Raw genomic sequence first — 24,088 nt, forward strand, 5'->3', positions numbered from 1 at the left:
TAAACATTGTTAACCGAACCAATATACATTGTTGTGTACTTCTTCTTAATTGACTCTCTTTTGTTTTTCTTTTTTATCTTGATTGAGTAGCATGTATACTTCAGAAGCTACTTTTAAACTGTTCTAAAAGAGTACTACATACCCCATAAACTATTTAATAGATTTTACTTAATTTTTTCAATATCTTGAGTATTGACTAATATCCTCTTCTTGTTGTGTTGTACCATATTCATCACTTTGCTTACTACTTTGATTCCATTTTTCCAATTTGTTTTCACTTCTTAATTTGTTAATGGCTACTGGTGTTCTTGTTGGATGTTTCAATTTTTTATTTGCCGGAAATTTTTTCAGTGAAGAGGAAAATTGGATTAAAAATAAAGATTCTCATTAAATTAATAAAAGATATATGAATTATATATATATAAAATTAATTTTTACTCTTCTAAAAGAATATTTTTCACTCTTTATTCAAAAACGCTCTTCATTGTAGTATTATCCTTATTGTTGTTGTTGGATGAATTATTCTTCTTATTGGTTTTTTTTTATTTTTGTTATTAGAATAGCTTTAAATTAATAATGATTTTTTTAAAAGTATGAATAATAATATTAATTTGTCTATTTTTTAAATTTACATTAAAATTAAACATATTTACATTTTTGTATGTATTTATTTATAATTTTATATATTATTTTGATTAAACCTTTAAACCAATAAAACTAATTAAAAGAGTTTAATAATGGATTATGTTTACAAAACCTTGAGTCTTACACATCAAAATGTTGAAGTTACTAATAGAAGATTATAAATGCGCCAGTTAAGGTAGAAGGAGAAGCGTTATGAGAAGCAACAAACAAAAGCAACGACTTTGTTGATGTTAGTTAACGGTGTTTGAGTGGCGGGTCCCACAGGCCCCAAATCCTGTAGAATACAAACGAAGAAAACGTTCAGTTGATTAACGCCGTCAAGATTTGGCGTTAAAGCATTTGTCTTCATTGGTTCTATAAATGGGCCTTTATGTTGGAACCTGTTTTCCGACTCCACTCCACCATTCTTCTCTTTTCTTCTCTCTTCTGCACTTTCTCTTTATCTTTCTCTTCAACCCTTCTCTTTCTCTCTCACTCTTTAGCTTCAGCATTGTCTCATAACACCATCACTGAGTGAAAGAGAGGAGTGGGTAGTGGAATTCTTCAATGGAGGTTCCTTCTGCAAAATGGGTTCTCAATGCTTGCTTGTTGCTGCTCTTTCTGCTCCTCATTGGAGAAGCCATGGCCACATCACAGATCTCTGACCTCAAGTATATTCATTTCTACTCTCTCTCTCTCTCTCTCTCTCTGTTCTATGAATACTTGAACTACATTGTCTGGGTTTTGAAACGCCACAAATCATAGTGGGAACTGGGAAATGTATTTGCTTCACATAACGGATTCACTAGCATTGCAATTTTATGTTAAAAAAATTCTTTCTTTTCTATTAGAATGTTGAGAGGGGTAATTCATTGTTCTGTGCTTCAAATTATAAACTTTCTACCTAGTGAGAATTATTTGTGGTGTCTACTTCTACAAAAGCATCTTTATATTGTAAACTATGAAACGATTCATTCAAATATATTTAGTCAATACCATGTAATGGTTGGTGGAAAATCACTTGAAATTGATACCTGAGAGTCATTAGATAATTTGACTATATCTTCATTCAAAGGTTATTAAGTATCAACTTCACATGAAACCGACTTCAACTGAATTTTCACGGTAATGGTTCACAAATTAGTAGTATATTATTTATTATTATTATTATTTTGGTTATTATGTATCCACCGCATTGATTAAGATCTTGTGTTGTAACATTTTGTTTCAGGGTGAAAGAGGCGGAGGAATTAAATGAACGTGCTGCTGTAACTGACCCGGAAGAGGTGGTTTCCATGGTTCAGATGTGGGTCACTTTTTTCTACATTTTTCACCAATATCAATTTATAGCTAACACAAAAAGAGAAACCCAATAATGATTTAATTTATCATCACATGGGTTTAGAAATGGGGCAATGCATGGAGTGTTAGTGCTAGTAGGGTATAGTAGTCATTTCTAGGTCCATTCATAACCGCCCCTACTCTCTCTTGTGTGATATGACACCTAACACACACACACTACCCCTAACTGACCCATTATTTTTCTTGTGTCACATTAATTTCCTTGTTTTGCCAAAAGCGAAAGGGTTTTTAATTCACATCATTAAATTTTTCCTATTTTTAGGGTTTCTTACCCATTTACCCTTGTCCCTCATTCACTAGTCGGTCACATATCACATGCATTTTCTGAGATCCGTGTTTCACGCTTAAAATTCTTTTGCGTGTTATTATAACTTAATCCGTTGCATATAATCCTTTTTTCCCTATAAATACGCTGTACTTACGGGTACAAGTACAGCTCTTACTCTTGCCATAATTTAGCATTAAAAATGTTATTAGTCATGCCTTGAAAAACCATATAAAATCACAAGGTCCATGTGAAAACAAAGAAAAGCATATTATGTTTACCATTCCTAGAAAAATCCAAGAATTTAGTCGTTACACTTGAAATGATTCCTGTTATCATCACTCACCGAGTACAGAATTTTTTCTTCTCATTGTTTTCTAATTCTCTACATCTAAGATCCCAAATGGGTCGTTATAAACTTGGGGCTTGGTAGTTTCTAACGGCTCTATTTCACTCGTAGGAAAAAACGTTATAGAAAATAGTACATTTTATTATCACAATAATACTAAGACTTTTTTCCTGAAAAAAAAAAAGGTGAAATTAATAGACACAGTAATTAATTTAGGGTGGAAACTCAATTGAATTCAGTGCAGTCGACTTCACCTGTAGTTGATAATTGAGAGTGGATGATTTGACTGATTTGACTAAATTTTTATCTAACGTCCTTTAAATGTGTTTGTTTAACATAACAGGGCAATGAAGAATAGCACTGAGAGAAGGAAGCTAGGTTTCTTCTCCTGTGGAACTGGTAATCCAATCGATGATTGCTGGCGCTGCGACCAGAATTGGCAGAAAAACAGGAAGAGACTAGCAGATTGTGGCATTGGATTCGGGCGGAATGCGATCGGTGGCCGCGACGGAAAGTTCTATGTTGTAACTGACCCTAGAGATGATGACCCTGTTAACCCAAAGCCAGGGACATTGCGGCACGCGGTGATCCAGGACAGGCCACTATGGATTGTGTTCAAAAGGGACATGGTGATCCAGCTGAAACAGGAGCTGATTATGAACAGCTTCAAGACCATTGATGGAAGAGGAGCCAATGTGCACATTGCCAATGGAGGTTGCATAACAATTCAGTATGTTACCAATGTGATCATCCATGGTCTCCATATCCATGACTGCAGGCCTACTGGGAATGCCATGGTGAGAAGCTCCCCCACCCATTTCGGGTGGAGGACCATGGCTGATGGGGATGCCATCTCCATTTTTGGATCAAGCCATATTTGGGTTGATCATAAGTCATTGTCACATTGTGCTGATGGCCTTGTTGATGCTGTCATGGGCTCAACTGCTATAACTATTTCTAACAACCATCTCACCCACCACAATGAGGTACTTTCTTTTTCTTACCCTGCTTTTCCTCTGCATTATTCAACAATATTACGGTGGAAACTCGGGTACATTTTAACTTAACGTGAAATTGATAAATGAGAGTCGTTTAGTCAAGTCAAACTAGTCAAATCATTTAACGACTCTTAATTATCAACTTCACCTAATCAAATTGTAAATTACTAAATATCTATTAAAGTTCAAAATGAATCTGAATTTATTCTCATTATCATTTTAGGATAATGCTAGGGAGACAAAAAAAAAACAGTCAAAACTTGCCTTATTTATCATTTATTAATTTTCGCAACAATTAATAAATGTTAAATAAGACCAGTTATGATTGGAAATGTAACAGATCTAAGAAATGAAGTATTGAATGCACTTTTTTCGTTTGTCTTGTTGGATGGCTCATGAGTTATGATGATAGCTGAATGAATGCTGATATTTTGTAAATTCAGGTGATTCTGTTAGGGCACAGTGACTCATACACAAGAGACAAGCAAATGCAGGTGACCATTGCCTATAACCATTTTGGAGAAGGACTCATCCAGAGAATGCCAAGGTAAATCGGAATAAATGTGTTTACATAAGATAAAACTTTAATGTGTGGGGGAGCATTAAACACTAATAATCCAGTCCCCCAATTATTGGTGATGCAGATGTAGACATGGGTATTTCCATGTGGTGAACAATGACTATACTCATTGGGAGATGTATGCAATTGGTGGAAGTGCTAACCCCACCATCAACAGCCAGGGCAATAGATACAATGCTCCAGCTAACCCATTTGCTAAAGAGGTACAAAATAGTACAATCCAATCCAAGTGCTTATCCAAACTCATTTTTTCTTCAACTAATTAAGACTTATACCAATGAGTGAACACAAAACTCAATTTGGTGGTAATTGCTAATTAAATTAAAAGGATATTTTAAGGTATAAAAATAGAATTTAATTTTGATGCATTAGTAAAAATAATTATTTTTAGACATTAATTTTATTTAAAATATTTTGAACAAAAAAATATTAATAATAAAATTAAATAAAATTAAGCATTTTTGAAAAAAAAAAGGAAATATAAAAAAAGTTTTTTTTTTTTGGTTCAAAATTTAAAGATGTTATGATAAAATTGAGCAAAGGAAATGAAATAATTTGGTGGGTCAGGTGACAAAGAGAGTGGAAACAGCTGAAACGCAATGGAAGGGTTGGAATTGGAGATCAGAGGGAGATTTATTGCTGAATGGTGCATACTTCACTCCATCAGGTGCTGGAGCTTCAGCAAGCTATGCAAGAGCCTCAAGCTTAGGTGCCAAATCATCTTCCATGGTTGGTTCCATGACTTCTAATGCTGGTGCACTTGGCTGCAAAAGAGGCCGTCGGTGCTAGCACAAAATAACAAAACACAAACACCCTTTTTCTCATTTTTATTATTCATTTTTGTTACCATATATCATGCAAAGAAAATCTTGACAAGTGTACATTAATTACACATGTCAATATGTTATGGTTTTCACATTGTGTGTCTATTGTTGTTGGTCAACCTCAGCTGCTCGACTTGCTCCCAGTAAAAGAAAACAACAATGCAAGGGGTAGGTGCAGAAGCGTGGTCCATTGTTTCTTTTTCTTTTCTTCTTTTTTCTTTTTAGTCCCTCCTTCCCTTCTTATTTCAACCAAACCCCTACCCAACAAATTCATATGCATATTTTTCCCAAATGTCAAGTCATGTCTCCACCTTACATACCGTTAAGTCATTTCAGTTTTATATATAGGATTTAATTAAGTGAGATATATCAATATATTTTTTTTCTCTGTTTTATGGAGTTTCTTTTTTTTTTAATTACACAAGCAATGCAAATGTTTGATTGTCAAATTTGAGTTATGGAAAGACTTTTATTATTATTGTTATTAGCAATGGAAGTGGTTGTTCGTTTTGTTAACTTTTTGTTACCCTTTTTTATTTTTCTAATGGAAGTAATCTTTGCCCTTTTGTAATGCAATTATGGTTGTTGTGTGTATAATTAAAACTGTGTATCTGCCAGTAGTGTTGGTTTCTTTAGCTACCAACATGTGTAATTAGTTCATGTGGGAGCACATGCCTCTCTCTCCTTCATTATCTTTTCTTTTTCTAATTATGACGACGATGACTCTTTTTACCAACATTGTCGCCCTCCAAAGTCAGAAAAACGAATGGAATCGGTCGCTTCAACTGAAAATTCGTTATTAAACTCGTTTTATTTACTATAAATGTCAGTTAATTATAATCGGTAAATTATAGGAAAAATCGATCAAAGAACTAACAGAAAATTCCACTTTCTTATTCTGAGATATACTAAAATATGACACTTTCTTTTATTTTATTTATAAAATGTATATTTTTTTATAATATTTTTTTTAAAATATTTTTTTTAATTTATTTTAAATTTTTTGTATTAACTAATATTAACTTTATCTATTTTTTTAAAAAAATAAATTATTTTTTACAAAAATACTCTTTAATAAATTTTTTTTTGTCATTAAATTTTACTTACTAAAATATCTTTTAATAAATTATTTTTTATTAATTAAATTGTATTTTTATCAAAATAATTTTTTAAAAAGTTAATAATTAATTTTTTTTAAAATACTCTTCAATAATTTTTTAATTATTAAATTGTGATTTTATCAAAATTTCCGTTAATAATTATTTTTATATTTTACTAGTAATTTTTGAATATCAATATATATTATTTTAATATTAAATAAAAAAATCTTACCACTATTAATATGTATAACAATTAATATATATTGATATCGGAAAATAATCATACCAACATTTTTTATTTAATGTTAAAATAATATATATTAATATCGAAAAATTAACAGTAAAATATAATTATAATTGTTAACGAAAATTTTGGTAAAATCATAATTTAATAATTAAAAAATTATTGAAGGGTATTTTAGAAAAAAATAATTTAATTATTAAATTTTTTTAAAATATTTTGCTAAAAATAATATTTAATCAATAAAAAATAATTTATTAAAGGGTATTTTGATAAGCAAAATTTAATACAAAAATAAAATTTTAACTAAAAATATTTTTGTAAAAAATAATTTATTTTTTCTTGAAAAATAGATAAAGTTAACATTAGTTAATACAAAAAATTTAAAATGAATTAAAGATGAAGTTTTTTAAAATTATAAAGGAAGTGAATACACATTTTATAAATAAAGAGAATAAGAGTGTCATTTTAACATCTCTCAAGAGAGAGAAATAAATTTTTTTCAAAAACTAATTACACGGTTGAATCGATGTAATTTTTTAATAGTAAATTAATTTAAAATAATAAAATACAAAAAAACTATTTAAAAAATATATTATACATAAATATATTATTTTATTATATTCGATTTAATTTTGATTAAATCTTACTTGAAATTTGAAATTTTTGAATTTCTATCCCAACCAATTTAATATCCTGTTCGAATTTCAGGACCTTCGGTTTTGTTCCGAGGATTCCTTTTTCTTTTTCCCCGGTTTTCACTCTATCACGGTTGAAAATTTTGGACTAGACATGTGATGATTTCAACTTTCAAGTATGGTTTTGAAGTGATTTTAGTTTCACAACCTTTCTAAAAAGTGCAATTCCATAGGACCATGTCTCAAAATGAATGCTTGTGTGACAATTTAAGTCTCAAAAAAAGCCTGCAATGAAGAATATAATTAATTTGCTGGCTTAAGTTACCCTTCACAAAAAGTTATCATGCAACAACAGATATTACTATCATCATTGGTCAATTTCTAAATTACTTTTCATCATCATACATCCATCTCATTTAACATATAACTTCTTATTAATTTTTTCAAGATCCTCCTAAATATAAAATAAGAGAATAGATGCACTCAATATCTTATATATAAAAAGACACATTTCTCTTCCAAAAAATTATATACCAAATCCATATTTTTGTTATTTTGTGAAATTCAATACTAGATTATTGTAAGGCTCACGAATAAAGAACCATTGTGGTTATAATATATGTAACATCTCTCTTATGTATACATTTGGATAAAGTCTTTTATACAAAAATATAAGAATGGATTTTTTTTTATCGTTACTTTTAAAAAGTACAAAAAGTAAAAGATTCTATCTCTGTTATCTCTCTTTAATTAAATAAGTTTTTATATTTAGGGTAAAGTATTAGTTGAATTTCTTCCTTTTCAACATTTAAAACATTTTATTTTGTTCAAAAATTTTTATTTTGAAATTAAAACTTTTTTCTCTAATAATATCATTTTTTCTCTGTTTTCTTCTTGTTTTTCTTATTTTTCTTTTATTTTTACTTTTAAATTACTAAAATTACCATTATGATTACTATAGTTACAATTTTTTATTTAGAAAACAAATTCATAACAAAAAATGATATTTGAAGAATAATTTTAATTTTTTATTAGAGAGAGATAAAAATATGATGTTTCAAGTATTAGAGACGAAATTAAAATTTAGTACAAACATTAAAAACTAAAGTAATAATCAATTTGAGTTGATTGAGTAGTTGGCTCACTCGTTCACTTAAACAAGTGTCAGAGATCAAATTTCATTTTGTGCATGTAACAATTTATTAGCTAGCGACAGACCCTTAAATACAACAAAAGAAAATAATAGTATTTTGTTGCTATATTTATTTATTATGTCTATATTTTTGCACCAAAAAGAGAATCCAATAAGCATGAAGTTTAATTTTATCTAGTTTGTAGAATGGTGAATAAGGAGGAGTAAATGCAAATGAGTGAAGAAAATAGAAAGGATAGTTCAAATGTCTTTTTCTTTGTTGTGTGGACATGAGGTTGAGTTAGGCATGTTCCTACCCCTTTTCATAACTCACACATAGTAATTAAATGCCTGCGGAGAGAGCAACAGACAAGTGATGAGAGGAGTGAGAGAGTGTGTTGCGCCCAAAACAAATGCACATGATGTTAAGATTTGTAATAAAGACTTAACCACTCACGCATGTGACATAGGGTCCATTTTTGCATGTGCCAACTTCTTCACCAAATTGGGTTACAGATCATATATGGGGTTTCATTTTCGGGACTAGTCCATTCACTTTCCCACTATGCACTTTTTTTATTTCTCAATTTCCCTTCTAAAATACAGCATAACTGTATTCTTAGTTTCTTATCCACATTATTGCACTGCCAATTTCCACGCAAGTGATGCAAATAATAGTGTGCACACTATATACTAGAACTTGCAAGTTTATATAACAATAAGAATAATGTTCTTAACGTTTCATTTTATCTAATAAAATTATTTTGCATGTTTTTTTTTTGTATCTAAACATAGAAAGAAACAAAGTAAACAGTAAACACTATCCTCTATCCGAGCGGATGATTTGCTGGAGATTAACACAAGACTCAAACCAAATAATATGATTAGAGTTACTCTTGGCACCATATCTAGCCATCCAATCTGCAGCTCTATTTACTTTTTGGGACACCCACTCAACGTGAACATGCCAAGGACGAGATAAAAGTTTCTGAATCTTGTGAACCAAATCTGTTACTTCAGATGAATACCCACTTGTAAGCTCATGCATGATGGGCAGAATGTCAAGGCAATCTGTTTCACATATAATATCCCTCAAACCGCAATTCCAAGCTAAAACCAGCCCCCTCCAAGCAGCAAATAATTCACATATGATGATATACCAGGGAGGAATGCTTCCAGAGCAGCTTGAGATCCAATCTCCCTTTGAATCTCTAATAATACACCCAAATCCCGCTGAATTTGAATCCATATACAAGCTTGCATCACAATTAACTTTAAAACTGTTGCCTACCGGTGGTTCCCAACACAGACAATTTCAGAGAGACCTAAAGGCATTATTTCGATTCCTGTAAACCTGTAAGTCCTTGTCGATAATTCTGGCCAAGGCAACAACCTTGTGGTCTGTCCAAGGGTTGCCAATATTGAATATGTCATTGCACCTATGTCTCCATGCCCACCAAAACCCTGCACCAAAAGACGCCTCATTGTTAGCCAAGGCCTTCCGAAATCACTCTTCAAGAGTACTACAAGCCATCGAGTCCAGGATACTAGGATCTAACATATGCCAAATTGCCTTTGATCGTTCACAGTCTCTAAGGCAATGCTCCATAGTCTCCTGCGCCTTGTTACATCTCTTACACATATCTGAAGAAGCTAAATGCCGCCTGAATCGAAAGGTCTCAGTTAGTAGATCATCATGTAGGCCAAGCCACATAGTAAATTTGAACTTCTCTGGAATATTTGTATTCCACAACCAGCTCCAGTTACTATTGGCATTCCAATTTAATGTTTTCTCTAATAACCATCTATACCCTCCCTTGCACTATACTTTTTTGTTACTGCAGGTCACCACTCCCACTGTGGCTCCAACTCAATCGAACTAGGATATCTCATACCACAAATAAACTGCTTAATCTTATACGGAATAGGCGTGGTAAGACTATCAACCTCCTAAGACACCCCTTTCCACAAGTCAGCCACTATGAAATCTAATTCAAAAATATGTACATAAGGAACAAGGTTACAAAGCATACCAAAATGAGTCCACTCATCATACCAAACTGATTTGTGGACATCCTCAATATTCCAATGAAACCCTTCCTTGAGATGCTCATAGGCACTAACAATGTTCTTCTAGGTAGCCGATGAAGAATTTCTACTGTTTTCGTTCATACCAGATTGATTCCTGAGATATTTATACTTCAGAACATGCACCCACAACTTCTCACTATTCTTTAGACAATCCCATACTAACTTTCCCAGAAGCGCCATGTTAGCACAGGAAGTATCCCTAATACCCAATCCTCTTGCCCTTTTAGGAGTTATGGCGACCTCCCACCTGACCAGAGGCAGCCTTTTGCTGGTCGCTTGACTTTTCCACAAGAATTGTCTCATCAAGGAATCAATTTTATTACATTCATACTTCGGAAGAAGAGAAATTTGTATTTCATAAATCGGGATCGAGGCCATAACCGATTTAACGAGACAAAGCCTCCCTGCCTTATTCAGTAGGCATCCTTTCCAACTGGAGAGAGCTTCCTCGAAATTTTTTCAATAACCTCCTGAGCCGTCTTCGTGGAAGCTATTGCATGACCGATGTTAATTCCCAGGTATTTACCTAAATCATTGCAGAACCGGATGTTAGAGACCCCTGAAAGAACCTCTTTTCTCCTCTCTGACACCTTTTTGGAACACGGAGCCTTTGACTTATGAAGATTTACCTTCAAACCTGACGCTCTAAAAAACAACTCCAGGCAATGCATAACCTCTATTACTTGAGCTTTCGATGCCTTACAGAAAAGTAAAAGATCATTTGCAAATATCAAATGAGAGAGTCGTGGTCCGTTCTTAGAAACCGCTACTGAATTTCACGAGTCTTGGGAAACTCTATGAGAGATAAAGCAGGCAAGCATTTCCATACAGAATACAAATAGATAAGGAGACATGGGATCTCCTTGCCTCAACCCTCTCTTTGGATTGAAATTTTGGAGCCTGTTCCCACTCCACAAAACTGCTAATGAAGAGGAAGTCACACAATTCAATATAAGATTAATGGTAGCCTTTGGAAACCCAAACCGACCAAAGTAGCTTCCAAAAAAAATGCTAGTCTACCCTATCATAAGCTTTTTCCAAATCAATCTTGAACACCATGGTCCCTTTTCGAGATTTGGTGTTCTTCATGAAGTGCATAATCTCTTGAGCAATGATAATATTCTCTGTGGTTCCTCTTCCTGGAATGAACCCTCCTTGCAAAGGACCAATGATCTCTGACAGGAAAGGTCTGAACCTGTTAACTAGAACCTTTGTGACAATTTCATAAATTACATTACATAAGCTAATAGGCCAAGACTTCCGTAAGGCAGAGGGAACTTCCACTTTAGGAATTAGAACAACGAGAGTATCGAAAATAGCTGCATTCATTGGCTCACCCTCAAAGGCTTGCTCGACCAGTCCACACACATCATTGCTAAGAGAGTCCCAGAAGTCCTTGTAGAAAATTGCTTGAAATCTATCTAGCCCTGGGGCTTTAAATGAACTCATGGTCATCACAGCTTTTTTAACCTCTTCAGACGTCACTGGTTCCACTAGCTTTTGACAAGCCTCAGTACTAAGAGACGGGTAAGGAAAAGGCCCCATGGCGTCCAGGTCAATATCCTCCCTTGTAGAAAAGAGTTTTTGAAAAAAATAATTTGCCGCCATTTCTAGAGTCGAAGTCTCCGTGGCCCAAGACCCATCCTCCAAAAATAACCCATGAATTCTGTTCTTTTTCCGCCTGATAACTGTCTGCAGATGAAAAAATTTTGTATTTCTGTCTCCACATCTCACCCATTGTTCTCTAAATTTTTGATACCACAACAGCTTTTCTTGAAGAAGGACATCATTCAGTTCCTGATGCAAAACTTGCTCTTTGATCTATAACAATTTTGCTTGATTGTTATAGATAAAAATGTATGGTATTATACAGGTTTAATTATGTGCATTTTTATAATTTTATCAAATTTATAATTAAGTTTTTATATTTTAAAAAATTTAATTAATTTTTTATATTATTTTTATTTTTAGGATAAATTATATTTTTTGTTTTTAAAATTTATAAAAATTTTTAAAAATATTCCTAAATTTTATTTTATTTCAATTTTGTCATTGAAGTTTTCGATGTACATCAAATATAGTCCTAACAACTAAATTTTCAAAAAGTTTAGAGCCAATCCAGTAATAATGCATGATAACTATGTGTCTATATTTGGTTTGCTTGTATTGAAGGTGGTTCTTGTAAAATTATTGTTAAATTGGTCCTAAATTTGATGCAATGCAAAAATTTTTGATATAAAATTAAAACAACATAAAATTTAAAGGTATTTTTAAAAATTTTTAATAAACTTTAGGAATAAAAAATATACTTTATCCTTAATTTTATAATTCAATTATTGTCTTGTTAAAAATATTAGGAGTTAACGGAATTTTCTTTTCAAAAAATATGTGGACAAAAGTCTAATTAGATCCTTAATTATGAGTATCTTCAATTACAGAAAAATACTACATTAACTCTAACATTTTTAATATAGATAAAATTTAATTATAAAATAAAAATAATATAAAAATTAAATTAAAAATTTTTAAGATATAAAAACAATTTTAAATTTAGTAAATACTTAAACCTATTATAAATGTTTAAAACATGCATAAATTTCAGTAATTAGATTTTAATTTTATTAATGTTTAATTTCTAATAAAATTTGGTACAGATAATCTTCATCATGAAAGCGGATCAAGAGAAAATGATTCTTTATAACGAGACCATATGTTTTGTAACTTTTACTTAATGTCATTGTCCATAATAATAATATATTCTTTTAGATCATCCTATTATGTTATATTTGACTAATAAAATTTTAGAGTAGTCATAACATTTAATTATTTTAAACAAGCGAAGTCAGAACATTTAATTATTTTTCTTAATCATAATGCATAAAGACTCAAACTGTGACACATGGAGAGATAATATATATTTACGACGAGGAACATTATTATTTGTTAGAATAAGCTGTCACTTTCTTTTTTTTTTCTTGTTTTTTTATGTTAAGGTGTCACTTCAAAGCAGTTAATTGAATTAAGCCTTTGGGGACATCGTTTTCTTGATCATTTCTCCAAGATTATTGCCACCAAAATTGATGCCAATGCTCCAAGCAATTTCAATTGGATTGAATTATGAAGTGTAAATATTGATTCCCAGGCCTCATTGGTGCAAGAAGCCAAGAACAGAGAATGAATGAATGTCTTAAATTGAGATTGATCTTGACATCCCAAAAAGTCTTGAAATACATTGTGTACAAGAAATAATGGAAGATAACGGTGCGACATGGTTCGGTTAAGGGAAAAGTTAGTCATAATATGCCTTTTTTTTGTTAACTTTTTTGTTAATTTAAATGTCATAAGGTCATGAGTTACACATATTAATATATACTTAAAATATTTACATTTGCTTTGTCCAAATACTAAATAAAATAACGACTCTTTAGGAGAAAACAAAGAGGTATATCTGAGAAAATATTCAATTTGGTCCGTGAAGTTATATTCGAGTCTCAATTTAGTTATTGAAATTTCAATTGCCTCAATTTAATTTTTAAACTTTTTAATTGATTATGTGACAGAAACTACCACAAACATGATCAAAATTTAAAAAATTTAGGGACTAAATTGAGGCAATTGAAATTTCAAAGACTAATTTCAAAGACCAAACTAAAGATTTTCTCTAAGTATAAAATCTTATACATAAATTTAATATTTAATTTTATACATCAAATTCATGTAAAATCCAATGTTAAGCAATGAATAGCATTAAAATTATTTTTATACCATCATCTAATTTAATTTATTTGTTTAGATGGCTATTCAAATAGCAAACATAAAAAATAATTATTTTTACTTATGTAAAAATCTATAATTAGGTATCAATGAATAAAACCTAAATTCTAAAATTTTATCCAATTTTAATTCCCAACTCTCCAACAAAAACATATTGGTTGGGGATAAAATAATTGAAAATTTTGATATATATAATTACTTATAAAATTCATTCATAATTTTTTTTCCACCCAATTTTCACACCAAACCATATGTAAAACTTAAAAAATTGTCTAATTTGTTGGGGACAAAACTAATTGAAAACTTTAAAAATATTTTTCAAACACTTGTGTGACCAAACAATACCTGAAGGCCTAAAACTTGACAAATTGTCTACAGTGAGTGACCATAAAATACCATGCTACATTTTGAGGATGCTGTTTCAAAGTTGCAATCCATGGTAGTTAAAACGAAAAGGAAGAAAATTATGACCAATGAGGAAATTTTGCCATTCTTTTTGGTACAAAGAATAATGAATTTGTTAATCTAAATTTGCGGCACCGACAGCGGGGTAATTGTAGCCCCGTAGTACTTGATTGGCCCCCCCAATAAAGCATAAATAAATAAATAAATGAATAAATAAAGGTTCTATTTCTATCTATCAACACATACAGCTAAGAACCTTCAAAGTAAAAAGGCCAAATCAGTTGTTGACAAAGCCATGCAAACAAGAACCCTTTGCCTTTCAGATTACGCGAGTAAATGAAATGTGTCCCCTTTCTCTTTTACTCTTTTCAATGCCTTGCTTCGCGCCACTTAAAATTATAACTCGATACCAATTCAAATTTGTTGGTGACACTAGTATAATTTAACAAAAAAAAAGGGCTACTATTTAATTAGATAAATGTTATTCGCACTAATTGGTATACATTTCTCTTGTATATTTTTTACTTTTGGTATTAAAAGTGAAGGTAAACGGTAAAATAATCCATGAAATTAGTCCAGTGCATTAAAATAGTTTTGGAGATTTTTTTTTTGGTTTACCCAAATGGTTTACCGCTAGCCAATGGGTTGCTGCATGCAGCAAGCGGGGTTCAAACTCCCAACACTTGCTAAGCGAACGAGTGAGCTGACCACTCGACCAACCTAAGTTGGTTAGTTTTGGAGATTTCAATTATATTAATTATGCCTATAAAATTGACAAAAATGCAACTGAAAAAACAAATCCAAGTGGAAACAAGGCTTTTCGGGTGCCAAAGTAGTGTGGGTTGACATAATTAAGAAATTTTTATTGCAACATCCTGCAAATATTAGAATAGCAACAAAAAGAATAAAACAAGTTCTCCACAAACAAAAGGCTCCAAAAACTTATGGGTTATATAAAATAAAAGTCCTATGATCATAGTCAATTAGTCATTATTTTTTTCTAAAAACAAACCCCTATTGTTCTATACAATTAATCACTAAAAGCTACACATATGCATCAACAATTCCAGTTCTTCTTTTTTGATGGCTTGAAAGTAAGGGTTAGAACAATCTGAATATTGTACTTGAATTGCATTGAATCTAAAGTGACAGAATTTGATAGTGAAGAGGCCTTCTTTTTGGCTGGCAACTTAGTTGGTCTTAGTGTTGAATTCCTATTTTTTTGGTGCCCATGACAATGAAAAAAAGGTAATTTAAAGCTCAGACTTAGTGTGCTTTAAATTTTGATGTAAAAATTTTGTTAAAATTAAAATTCAGTATTTATTGAGAGTCTTATGCTTCATAGTAATTTGGTTGAGAGAGATCAATCTTAGATGCTTAGATATCATGCACCTCAAACCTTTTTTTCATTTATCCCAAAAAAAAAAAATTGGTTAGTGTGTGTGGAATGTGTGTGTAAGTGTATTGTATGACTTAAAAAAAAATTGCATAAAACTCCAACTAACATTATTGTAAAAAAAAGAAGTAAATTTTTTTTTTGGGTTTAAAGTCAACAAAAAATAGTTAGAGGTTACAAATGATACAAGTTGAGTATGATGAAGTTTTAAGAAAATTAAAGAACATTATAGAACTTACGCTTGGTCTAGAACCAAGTATGATACAAATGGTTCTTATCAAGTTAGAAGACTCATAAAATTATTTGTAAGTTGTCCAATTTGCATAATCAAAATTCTAATAAAAAATTGCAACTTGAAGATAAACTAACTTAGTTACAATCTTTGACTTAATCAAAGAATGAGTTGTTACATAAGTTGATATTTATCGACTTGTCAATTATCATACAACTTGATAAAGATGAATGTGAAAGAAAACTCTAGTACACACACTTGTGCAATTTATACACAATTTGATTAACTTGTAAACCAAATGCACCTCTATAATTTGCTAACGTATGCTATGTTTTGCATAGAATTAATGAGTGAAACTTAAAGAAAAAAATAGTAAGGTCTCTCGTATGTGTAACCTTTTTGTATGAATTTTTATAATATTTAAAGGAGTATTATAGACTTTTCTATGTATTATAAAAGATTGTAATTTCACCATTTTATCATATTATTTTCACTATTGTCTATATTCTTGTTCAGTTCTATCTATTTTTTGTACACAAATTTTAGTTACATTATTTTTGTTCCTATTAACTCTAGTACCTAACAATTATCAATTAGTTGGTTAATCAAAAACAAAATAAATGCAATATTGTGCATCATAATGGTTCCTTAGATTAGCAACATGTTAAATGCAACTTTCAAAATTCTTAAAAAAATTTCACTCTCCTCGAGATTTTTTTAATTAAAAAAAAACTTTTTGCATGCAGAAATCCCCACAACCCCTGCATATTCTTGTAGTTTTACCAATTGCATTTCACCAATTTTCGTCTGCAGAAAAATTTTGGAGTTTTTAATTTAGAAACTGCATTTATAATTTTGTAAAAATATTAAATTGAATAAAAAAGTGTAAATTGAATTATTGATTTATTGTTTTAAGCTCCAGGACAAAATTGAAGCTTTAGCGGATGAAAGTTTTAGGGCAAAATGCGTATATAAGCCAATTGGATATACAATTTACACAATTCAAAAAAAAAAAAAAAGACATAAATCAATCAAGAGGACATTTTTATGTAGTTCGAATTAGACAAATTCGAACTAGACCAGTGAATAATAATTCGAATCACCCTACTTCGAATTAGATATGAACATAGTAATTTGAATTGGTGCAATTCGAACTAGATATACATGAAAGCATTATAGTAATTCGAATCAATCTCATTCAAATTACACACAAACAAACACATACTAATTCGAATTGGACTGATTCGAACTAGTACCCAGTATATTGGCTCATAATAATTCGAAACATACTGATTCGAATTATGGAATATTTACCAAAAATATTAGAAAAAATATTAGAGAAATATTTGCCAAAAATATTAGAAAAAATACTATATAATATAAAAAAAATATACTACAAAAAATATAAAAATATATAAATATTAGTTGAATATGAACTTTATAGCATAAATCTAATCCATGCAATTATTTTAATACACCAACAATTATATCTATATAGAGCCAATGCTAAATCGAATTCAATTAGTTCGATAATACGAGTCTATGAAAAAAATTGCATTTTATTAAGTTTAAAAGTTTTTATTATGTGATAGGTTAGTAAAGAGTACATTACAAATTTTTATAGTACTCATCGTAACAATGTTTAATTTAATAATTATTATTAAAATTTTAGTTGTACTCGTTACAAAATAAATAATTACAATATATAAATATAAAATGAATTGACCTATTTAAAATTAGGACAATCTAATAATATTTGATAAAATTGTAAAAGAATAAGAAAAGAAAAGAATGCAAACTTTTATTGATTGTTGATTGATTGAATTGAATTGTAAACTATGAAAGTAAAACTAAATATATATAGAACATTGTCCTATAAAAGATAAAAATAAATAAAGATAAAATAAGAACAACTAAAGATAAGATAAAGAAAAGATAAGATAAGATAATAAAGACTAAAATTGTAATTGAATTTATGTTTGAATTTGTGGGCCACGAGACTTCTTTATTGTTGTCATAGGTTAAGGTGAAAGAGTAGTTTAATACGTCCACAAGCTAGTGGATGGAAGATGTTAATAATCCGCGCTTAGATAAGTTCCGATGAAATTGTTGAGCGTCTGACGTGGTGACGCACGTCAGAGGAAAATGCATGCGGCGGAGTTTGAGCTGCCCGCGACAAAAAATATAAAAGGAGATGCTGTGCTTGAGTAGCGATCTTCAAGATTGATTTTGGATTTTTACAATAGAAATTGCTTGGATTCTGAGCTAAATTAAAAAATTGATTATTCATCTGCAAATGTGAGTTGCGAAGGCATCGTCTTTCTTTCCAGTTTATCAGCACCAGATTTGTGTACACGTCCTCTTGATCCTTTGTGCATGCCTCTCGGAATCACTCTGAAGGTAACAATAAAAGTTGATGTGTAACAACTTATAGCAATTCTTTGAGGTGGCTTGTTTGACAAGGTATCATTTTCTTGATTCATACTTTTTCCAAAATCTTGTTCGCACTTCAAACTTCTCTCAAACTCTTCCCATTTACCCTAAAATATTTGGCTGAGCTCCATTGCAATTTTATAAATTTCATCACAGAGGTCAATCTGACATTAGTCACAAAATCTTCCATGAAAGGATAGCTATTTGACTCGAGCTTGTATTTAATTGTGCCTAAATCCATGGGATGTGTTATGATATCAAAATAATCAGGAATTTGGAACAAAACAGGATTTACATCCATGTTTGTGAGAGGACAAAACATTGAGAATGGTAAAACATTGGCGAGATGCTTTTAAATCCATGATCTTCCTACAAAAGATAAAACAAATAAAGATAAGATAAGAACAACTAAATATAAGATAAGATAATAAAGACTAAAATTGTAATTAAATTTATGTTTTCTGTTGGGATGAATTTCTGGGCAACGAGACTTCTTTATTGTTGTCATGGGCTAAGGTAGAAGAGTAATTTAATAATATTAAAAGCCATTTAATTTAAAAACATAATTTAAAAAATAAATCATTCACATACTTACATAATTATGAATTTATAATATGATAAATACTTCCCAAAATAGTCCCAAAATTCTATTCTAACGCTTGATTTCTAAATACAGAATTATTTATTTAAATAGTTTAATTTTTATCTAATCTAATATAATAAAATATGTTTAAACCTCCTTATTATTATTATTATTATTATTATTATTATTATTATTATTATTATTATTATTATTATTATTATATTCTCTCATTGTAAATAATTTTATAAAATGTGAAAATTTGTTAGAAGATTTTATGAGTACTAAGAATTTGTGAGTCAATTTATGTAAATCGATTTAGGATACTTTTTATAATACTCATAGAATCTTTAAGGAAGTTTTATAAAAAAAATTTATTGTGATTATTTATTTTGTAACGAGTATAACTAAAATTTTAATAACAATTATAAAATTAAATATTGTTACGATAAGTATAAAAGATTTGTAATGTACTCGTTATTAATCTATCACATAATAAAAATTTTTAAACTTTATAAAATGTAATTTTTTATAGATTCGTATTATCGAATTAATTAAATTCGATTTAGCATTGGCTCTATCTAAATATAATTATTGGTGTATTAAAATAATTGCATGAATTAGATTTATGCTATAGAATTCACGTTCAACTAATATCTATAATTTTTTTAAATATTTTTTTAGCATATTTTTTTATATTATATAGTATTTTTTTTAATATTTTTGGAAAATATTTCACTAATATTTTTGGCAAATATTCCATAATTCGAATCAGCATGCTTCGAATTACGAGCCAATATATCAGGTACTAGTTCGAATCAGTTCAATTTGAACTAATATATGTTTATTTGTGTATGTAATTCGAATAAGATTGATTCAAATTATTATGATGTTTTCATACATGTCTAGTTTGAATTACTATGTTTATGTCTAATTTGAGATAGGGTGATTCAAATTATTATTCATTGGTCTAGTTTGAATTTGTCTCATTCGAACTACATAAAAACATTCTCTTAATTGATTTATGTCTTGTTTTTCTTTTTAGCTGAATTGTGTAAATTGTATATCCAATTGGGTTATGTGCGCGTTGTGCCCAAAGTTTTATGTACTGCTGCTTTTATTATTGTTGTTTCTGTGTATGTTTTTTAAAAAATTTTAAGTGAGATACAGTTGAAAATTATCAAAATCAACAAAAAGATCAAACAATGACCCCACTTGGCAAGATTTCATCTCCAATATTTTCAAGAGGCTTTTTGCCATGAGAACTAATTATGATTGTTTTTATTAAGGGAGACGATAGCTGGATATGAAGATGTGAAATATATGATTTACAAGTGATGATTTCATATTTTCATGACTTAATCTATAATAATTTGCTTTCTTATATGTTGGTACCAAGCAACCATTTCAATTATTAGTTCTCAGATCGCACTGGTTGTAATCTAGGAAGCAAATAGTTTTTTTGTCATAATATTTTATTTGTTAGGATAATATTTTTTAATCACTAATCAGTAATCACTCCGTAATTTATGGGTTGAACTTTTTTTTTGCAAAAGCTAAGAATATAGATACACCAAAAATTGAGCTATAGTTGGTGGGCTAATAACACAGTTCTTTGAATCAAACTAATCTTTTCCTTTTAGTTCTATTTCATAGTCTCTTGAATCTTATGCACTAAGTTCCTTTCTATAATAGTATTATCACTCTGTCTTCTATGCACCATTAAAAAAGTCTCCAAATAGTCTGTTTCATTAAATACCTCATAAGATAAGATGCGATAATTAATTTATCACCGATTTATAAATATCTCAAAGAATGGAGCCATTGTGACGAAATTTTAAAAATTTTTCTATGTTCAATCAAACATCAGATCTTGACCCTTGGTTAACTTATAAGTGTATTTGATTAAATAATATATGATGTATTATTCATAAACTTAGACATATATATATATAAAACAAAATCCAACATATTTTTTTAGCAAAAATCAAATAAATAATCTATTATATATAAAAAGACAGAAAAAAGGTTAGTGTCTAATTTTTTTCCTTTAAAATATCTATTTTCATATATTAAATACCAAAAGTTATTTTTCTATTTATAAAATTCAACCTAAAATAATTGATTGAGTTGAAAACTATTTATTATCTTGACTAATTTTATATATGATATCTGTCGGTCGTGTGCTAAACGGGTCGGAAATTCTGGATACTGAAGAGTGCAGCTGGAGCTGGATCGGAGTTGAGGTCCTAGTGAGCCGATGATTTGAGGAATAGAGGGTGTACCACCTGCAAAGATTCAACGCTCAAGTAAGAGTCCGTACGAAGAGGTGACAATTAGGGTAGAAAGAATAACGTACCTTGGAGATGGATAAGACCCTTCTCTTATATAATCTGTATGTGTGTGAGCCTCTCGTGGATAGTTCCTCTTTCCTAAAAATTTCTTTTTTAGCTATCCGTAATCATGCAGAAGTGATGACAATGCGGGTCGTCTTTCGATCGATTGTGGACAGGTCGCTGGGTCAGACAGACGCCCGAACCCGGACCTCGAGCATGTTGGACGGGCCGGAACAATATCATTATACATGTTTACTGAAAAAAGGTCAATTTTTTTTCTAATAGTTGTGTGATTGTTAACTTTTACAGATAATATTAATATTAATATCATTTACTTTAACAAACTAAAGGCTAAAAATTGTTATGCGTATCTTATTTAAAAGTATATATATCATGCAACTTATTATATATATTTCAGGGTCCCTTATCTTAACCTCTATAAAGTTTGTTGATTAATCTAGTGATAGATCTATCTTTATTAAAAGGCTTAAATTTCTTTCTTTATTTTAGTCATGAAAGGCTTAGCTAATAAATTATCTTTAGATTGGGCTAAGCTTGTAAAAAGGAATCATGTCTTTTTAAAAGGTCCGTGTGAAGTAAATAAGTCAGACTTAAATAATATGTTGAGATTCACCAAAAAAAAAAAATTGTTGAGGAAACAAATCAAATTAATTAAAAAATATTTTCTTTCTCTTTAAAAACAAAAACCTTGACACTAGGATTTTTCCTCTTTTTTCTTGGGTAATGTTAACATGACTTGCTAAAATAGTAAAATCACAACTATTATTTTTACAAAATAATAATTTTTTCAAGAGGTAAATACTAAATCAGTATCTAAAAGATTTTGACGGTGACAAAATGGTACTTGATTTTTGTTATTGACAAAATATTCCTTGAAAGATTTTAAAATTTGACAAACGTACCCATGAGTTCGTCGGAGCACATCTCCGGCAAGTACAATGTTAACATGGCCACTACGTTTTGATGACATGGCAAAAATTCTCCCCAACTCTATTGCTTCCCCTCCAATGCACTTTTCCTTCCCCTTCCCCTTCCCCAACACACTCCCCCCTCCTTTCCCCTCCCCAACGCACTCCCTCTCTTCCCCCTTCCTAACTGCACTTTCCTCCCTCCCCAACCCTAATCCCTCCCTCCCCCTCCCTAACCCTAATCCCCCCTGAAAGTCCCGCATCGGTTGGAGAGGAAAACGAAACATGCCTTATAGGGGTGTGAATATCTCTCCCTAACATGACGCGTTTTGACGAGTAAGTGTGGGGGGTTTTGGCTATCATCCCTATCGTTAAAGGCAAAACTGTGAGGCCTTGTGTGTCAAAGCAGACAATATCGTGCTAGCGGGTGGTCTGGGTTGTTGCACGCCTCCCCAATCCAAAATCCCACCTTCTGAACTCTAATCCCCCTTCCCTTGCCCCTTTGAACCTTAATCCCCATTCCCAACACATTGTCTCACACTCTCAACTCACTCTCCCCCAAAACGGCAATGGAGTTCAACCTTCTCAGTCTTACAGAGTTAAGGTCATCGACACCGCACTGTCGCCATCTCGTCGTCGGGTCTTCTACGTCCGTCAGTATCGTCTGTCTCCTTCGTCGGCCTCATCTCTGTCACCTCTTCTTGCTGCTCATCGGCAGTTGCTGCTTGTATCTGCTTGCTGCTCGCCCCAGTCGCTGCCCTGCCTCCTCTGTTTCTAGTATTCTTCTTCTGACCTTGTCTAAATTTGCTTCTTGCTTTGGTGGTGTCTCTATTGAGCTTTATTTTATTTTATTTTGATTATTGTATATGAATTTGTTTGTTTTCTCTGAATTTTATTGTTATTAATCTTTTTGAATTATAAACTAATCTAAAAAATTTGGGACAATTCTGTTGATTTGAGGTTATTGTTGCTGCGAGTGGTGGTGTTGAGGGAAAGAGAGGGGAATGTGAATTTGGGAAAGGGAGAGTAGTGGAGATTGCTGTTGCTGTTGATGTTGAGAATGTTATGTTGTTGCTGCGAATGGTCCTGTTGAGGGAGGAAGGGGGGAGTATACATTGGGGAGGGAGGTTGTGATGGGGCAGGGGTTGCAATGCAGGAGAAATGTGCATTGGAAATGGGGGTTGCGACGGGGAGGGAGAGGGAAGGGGAGGCAGTGTGCGTTGGGAGGGGACTTTGGAGGTGGTTTGCCAGGTCACCAAAATACGGTAGCCACGTTAACATTGTGCTTGCCGGAGATTTATTCCGACGAGTTCGAGGACACGTTTGTCAAATTTTAAAATTTTTTAGAGACTATTTTATCAATAACAAAAGTCAAGTACCATTTTGTCAGCGCTAAAATCTTTCGGATACCAATTTGGTATTTACATCTTTTTTCAAACTATCAAGACCTATTTAAGAGCTTAACCGTATCATGTTTTAATAATATTAATATTATACTAGTATGTTAATCAGTATATCAAAATGAGGATGTGTTTGTGATTTTCACATATTTTTTTTCAATAATTTTTCTAATTCTGTAGACCTAATTTATATATTCATGTTTATGTTTGTCTCTTTTGTTTAAGTGCTTCAGAAATTAAATACTTAACATAGTCCTTTAAATTTAACATGTGATTCAATTTGGTCTAATAAATTTCAGTTGATCTAAAATAGTCCTTTAAATTTAACTTCATGACTTAATTTGATTATTTAATTTTTCACTCGACTTAATTTGGTCTCTGTCACCCGCACACGCAACA

The 24,088-nt window shown here is 31.0% G+C and overlaps 1 protein-coding gene across 1 annotated transcript; it reads left to right on the forward strand.

Moving 5' to 3' along the window:
• The first annotated feature begins 1,003 nt into the window (after window positions 1-1,003).
• On the forward strand, window positions 1,004-5,578 carry LOC112790462 (probable pectate lyase 1). The gene is made up of 6 exons (XM_025832882.3): window positions 1,004-1,295; window positions 1,856-1,930; window positions 2,944-3,586; window positions 4,042-4,145; window positions 4,243-4,381; window positions 4,746-5,578. The coding sequence occupies exons 1-6, from the start codon at window positions 1,192-1,194 to the stop codon at window positions 4,965-4,967; spliced, it is 1,287 nt and encodes a 428-aa protein (XP_025688667.1). The 5' UTR covers window positions 1,004-1,191; the 3' UTR covers window positions 4,968-5,578.
• The last annotated feature ends 18,510 nt before the right edge of the window (window positions 5,579-24,088 follow it).

This window comes from Arachis hypogaea, chromosome 1 (assembly GCF_003086295.3).
Source record: "Arachis hypogaea cultivar Tifrunner chromosome 1, arahy.Tifrunner.gnm2.J5K5, whole genome shotgun sequence".
NCBI lineage: Eukaryota > Viridiplantae > Streptophyta > Magnoliopsida > Fabales > Fabaceae > Arachis > Arachis hypogaea.